Below are 5292 nucleotides of genomic sequence, written 5' to 3'. Positions count from 1 at the left end.
CCACCCCCCTCAGGCAGCACTGCTGGATCCTGGGGAGGCCCCACGGGAGGAGGGCCTGGAGAAGAGGTTGGGTGGCTGGAGTAGGAGAAGGGGGAACTTCTGGAGGCGGGGAGTAGGGGTCTCTCTCCAATCAGGAGGGCAGGATTTCAGTCTCAACTCTGATCTGTGCCAGTTTAACCCCAAGCCTGCGGGGCTTCCTCCGCCTCCTCTCACCTGGGATCTCATTTGTGCTCACGGACTTGAAGAGTCCGTGTGCAGAGGCGCCCAGGTTTCCGGGCCCAGCCTGAAGCTCTCCCTCTGGCTGTGTACTCGGCATATCCCCTCCAATAATCCCGTCCTATAATGCCTCCAACCCCCTTGCCTGGAGCTGAGCTCCTGGCCCTCCCCCAACCTGCTCCTCCCTCAGCCACCCCATCTCAGATGATGGCAGCTCCATCCTTCTAGCTGCTCAGGACAAAAACCCACTCTTCTCTCCCAAGACACCACTCGTGTACAAATACCGTTGGCTCTGCCTTCAAACTAACCCAACATCTGTCCTCCTCCACGTCCCCCACCCTGGTCCAACCACCACCATCTCCCAACCTGGACTATTCACTGGGCTCCCAGCCCACACCCCCGCCCCTTAGAGTCTGTTCTCCACCAGCAGCCTCAGGGGTCCAACTAAAATACACCACAGTTATGCGCTACAGGAAAGTAGCTACTCACAAAGGACCACATGTCATATGATCCATTTACATGCAATGTCCAAAACAGGCAAATCTTACAGAGACAGGAAGTAGATTACTGGTTGCCTAGGGCTGGGCAGAGATGGGGGAACGAGGCGGGGGGGTTGATGGCTAAGGTACAGGGTTTCTTTCTGGAGTGATGAAAATGTTCTAAAATTGATAGTAGTGACGGTAAGGTGCAGCTCTATGAATATACTAAATGCCACTGAATTGTACGCTTTAAATGGGTAGGTTGTACGGTATGAGAATTCTACCTTAATAAAGATGTTAAAAAAATACAAGTGACATGTCTTTCTCTGCTCAAAAGCCTCCTGTGGCTACTATCTCACCCACAGTAAAAGCAAAGTTTTCAAGGTCCCCACGATGTGCCTCCATTGCCTCCCTAACCTCGTCTCCCACTCCTTCTCTCACTCTCTTTCGTTCACTTGACTGTAGCCAAACTGGCCTCCCTGCAGGGGCTCATACACTTTTTTTTTTAATTTTGGCCACGCCGGGCGGCATGTGGGATCTTAGTTCCCCGATCAGGGATCAAACCCGAGCCCCCTGCGTTGGAAGCACAGAGTCTTAACCACTGGACTACCAGGGAAGTCCTGGGTCCTCATACACTTTAGGCCCGCTCCTGCCTCAGGGCCTTTGCACTTTCTGTTCCTTCAGCCTGGAAAGATCTTTCCCCAGACACCTGCTTGGCTCCCTCCCTCACCTCCTCGGGCTTCTGCTCAAACATGGCCTCCTTGGAGAGACTTTCCTTGACCCTCCATCTGAAGCAGCTCTGTCCTTTTCTCTCTCCTAGCCCTACCTGATTTCTTTTATAGCACTTATCTCCACCTGGCATGGGATCGCTCTGTGTTTGTGGTCTGTCTCCTCCTCCTTATGTCAGCTCCATCAGGCAGGGCTTTGTTTTTGTTCACTGCTGTTTACCCAGCGCCTAGAACAATGTCCAGCACAAAATTTTGTCTTTAATGAGAAAAGAACTGTGGCTTCCTGGGAGTTAGTACTGATTGGGCACCAGGCCCCAGGTCCTGGCAACAACCCTCCCGCAGCTCCGCAGCACCCACAGGGGACAGTCCAGGCCTCTCTCTAGGGCTACAAGGCCTCAGCTTTTGCCCCTTTCTATTCTTCTTTCTTGCCTCAGTGCACATCTTGTTCCCTCTTCCAGGATCACTATCCCCCCACACCCCCAGGCTCGAAGGCTGGGGCTCCAGACTCTTTGGGCCAGCCGGCCTGGGCAAGTAAGAGAGGCTGGCAGAGAGACAATAACCAGAGCTAACGGTGGTTGGACACTTTCCTGGCCGACCCTGGGCACAGTGGCTAAATTCTCCTATGTTATTTCACCCAGTCCTCCGAGCCAGTCTTTGGGGTACGCGCTATCAGTATTAGCCCATTTTACAGATGAGGTGACTTGAGGCCCAAAGAGGTGTCACAGAGCTGGTGAATGGGAGAAGAGGACTTTGAACCAGGCAGGTTCTGGAGCCTATGCTTTTAACCATTCCTTGGGCTGGGGCTGTGGGCTTGACAGTGGGGTGGCGAGTCTTATTCATAAAGGGCATGAGAATTCCAGCCACCTGGAAAAATATATGACTTCCAGTCTACCGAGTAAAAAGAATAGAAAAGGGGCCCAGCCTTCATGCCCACAGGGCTCACAGGCGTCATGTAAGGACCACCATGAGAGTTAAAATCATAGTTATTCGCAACCTTTGGGCCTCAGTTTCCCCACCTGTAAATGGATGTGTGTGAACATAGGACCAAGTAACCCTGTAAAGGAATATCTCCCTGAGGGCCGTTACAGGCATTAAGTGAATTACCATGGGCCAGGGCATAGGCCAGTACCTGGCATATAATAAGGTCTCAATGTGGTTGTTACTGTTCTTTCATTCAAATATTAGGTCACAAGATAAACGGTTCTTATCTCTCCTTCCAGTGTCAACAAAGATGCCTCAGGCTGCCCCAGGCCCTGTTCCTGTCCTTCAATCAGAGCAGTTCCTCTTTTAAGAGTTTTACACAGTGGGTAATCTCTGTGTGAGATTCTAATCAAGGACACTTTAGGCACATACCTGCCTCAGGGTCTTTGCACCTGCTGTTTCCTCCAGCTGCAGTACTCTTCCCGCAGATATCTATTTGGCTCGGTCTCTCTATTCAGGTCCTCTGCTCAAATTTCCCCTCTCTACAGAGGCCCCCTCTCCATCACTCACTATCCTCTTAACATGCTTTGTTTTACTTCTTTTAGTTCTTATCACCTCTTTGTAGAATCTGCTTTGGGGGATTACTTGTTTGTCGTCTGTCTCCCATAACTAGAATGTCAGCTCCATAAGGGAAGGAAAATTGTCTTTCTTCAGAGTATTCCCAGCACCTACCACGGTGTCTGCCTCAGAATACGCGCTCAATAAATATCTGTTGAATGAATGAATAAGGGGCTGTACAGCTTTTGAAGTAATAAGTTTGCCATCTCCACACTGGTTCAATGGGGCCATTTCACAGGTAGAAACACTGAGGTTTGATTCATATTGAGTACAAGGGTCCCGAGTGATTGTGTCTTTCTCTGGCTTAAGACACTTTCATGCCGCCCAAATGCCCTCAAGATAAAATCCAAAGTCCTGACCTTTATTTTAAACCACATGTGATCCAATTCTGGCACACACATTAACTCGTAGTCAATATTAATTGTTTATATATATGTAAACTACTTACATATTTACATATATATGTATGCATATATATGGTATATATCAGGCCATCTAGCCAGTGGTCAAGTGCATGGACGGTGAGTTGGACACAACCTATATTCAAGTTCCAACCCTTCTACTTACTTACTTGCTGTGTGACCTTGGGTGGGTGAATGAACCTCTCAGAAATTACATGATCCTGAGCTGCCTTGTTGGATCATGTGCCCCCTCTTTCTCTAAACCCTTGTATGGCTCCCCATAGTACTTAGAATAAAACTGAACTCCTTATCTCAGCCTAAAGGTCCTGCAAGGTTTGGCTTTTGCTGACCTCTCTGATCTCATCTCAAAACATGTCCTTTCTTTAATCTTTCCACTCTCCCTTCCTCCCCTCCCCTAACTGGGCAGCATCTCTCAGTTTCCTAAACTGGCCAAGCTTTCTTGTCTCCAAGCCACTGTACATGCTGTTCTCCAGGAACACTTTCCCGTCTCTTCTTCATCCTCACTCTTTGCATCTCGGCTCTGATGGTTCCTTCTCCAGGAAGCCCTCCTTGAATTCCCAGTCTGGATCAGATGTCCCCTAGGGACTCTCATAGCCCAGCCCTGCCTGCTTTGAGTCATCACTGTCTATGCATGGGTCTGTCTCCCCCAGTGGACTGTGAGCCCCAGAAGGGCAGGCCTGAGGATGTCTCAGTCACATCTCTGTCCCCAACACTGTCCAGCTCGGGTCAGTTGACTGGGGAATAGCTGTGGAAGAAATAATCATCCAGAGTCAAGGCTGAGTGGGAAGTTTTGTACTCCACTCTCCCCACCTCCTCTACTCAGGGCATGACCTTGGGAAATTTTCCAAACCTCCCTGAGTCTTTGATTTATAAAATGGTGAAACAGTTCGTGCTTCACAGCACTGGTAATTATATCAATAGCTAGCAAGGAAGTAATGTACCAAGCAAATTACACATATTAACTCATTTAATCTTCCCAGCAACCCTTTGAGGCGGGGACCATTTTTTATCCCCATTTTACAGATGTAGAAACTGATGTGCAGTAACTTATCCCAAATGACACAGTTGAGTGGCAAAGTTGTAACTGGAGCCCAGACTATCTGCCTTCAGAGTCACTCCCCCTACACTACAGTTTAATGAAATCATGGGTGAGCTGATGATCCCATGAGTGGACTCTGGAGCCAAGCCTCCTAGGTCTGGGTTCCATTGCCGACTCCGACCATTACTACACTTTTCTGAGCCTCAGTCTCCACAGGTGTAAAATGGGGATTATAACAGTACCCCCCTTCCCACAGCTATAGTGAGGATCTGATGAACCATATAAAGGGCTTGGAACAGCGCCAGGCACAAAGTAAAATTTGTTTGCTTTTGCTGAGGTGATGCTGAAGGAACTCACCTGCCCGTCGGTCCTCCTTGCGGTCCTCAGACAACACACAGCGTTGGGCGCAGGCACTTGGGGCCGGTGGCTGTGAAGAGGCGGCCGTGGAGGGCTGCTCTGCCCCTGCACCAGCTCCTGGCCCCGCCACACCCGGCCCCAGGATGGCAAAAATGGTCTCCTCCTCGGCGGAGAAGGCGTCCTCGGCGGCAGGCCCGGTGCCCTGTGTGGAGTGCGGCACGCGAGCCAGCTTCTCCTTGGTGCGGCGCTTGAAGTCGTTCCAGCGCTTCTGCACCTCCTGGCCAGTGCGCTTCCAGCTGGTGATGCCGTTGATCTTGGCGGCGATGCCGTCCCACACACGCCGCCGCTCGGCCACGCTCACCCGACGGCTCTGCGCGCCGTAGAGCTGCGGGTAGTGGGCGCGCACCTCACGGATCAGGATCTGGTTCTCTTCGAACGAGAAGCGCGGCTTGCGCAGCCGGGTGGTCTCTTCCGCTTCGCCCGCCGCCGCCGAGGCCATGGCGCCCCCCGAC

At 51.1% G+C, this 5292-nt stretch overlaps 1 protein-coding gene across 1 annotated transcript in view; it reads right to left on the bottom strand.

Annotated features, from left to right (window-relative positions):
* The window catches only part of MYPOP (Myb related transcription factor, partner of profilin), a 5780-nt gene extending 494 nt beyond the window's left edge, over positions 1-5286 (bottom strand). Inside the window, exon 1 of the mRNA XM_024768266.1 lies at positions 4781-5286. Within this exon, the coding sequence (XP_024624034.1) occupies positions 4781-5279 (499 nt within the window). The 5' untranslated portion in view covers positions 5280-5286. The remainder of the gene's footprint in view (positions 1-4780) is intronic.
* Positions 5287-5292: the final 6 nt, after the last annotated feature.

This window comes from Neophocaena asiaeorientalis, unplaced genomic scaffold (genome assembly GCF_003031525.2).
Source record: "Neophocaena asiaeorientalis asiaeorientalis breed wild unplaced genomic scaffold, Neophocaena_asiaeorientalis_V1.1 scaffold629, whole genome shotgun sequence".
NCBI lineage: Eukaryota > Metazoa > Chordata > Mammalia > Artiodactyla > Phocoenidae > Neophocaena > Neophocaena asiaeorientalis.
The sequence above is the reverse complement of the archived record's forward strand: the minus strand, read 5'-3'. Positions and strand labels throughout refer to the sequence as shown.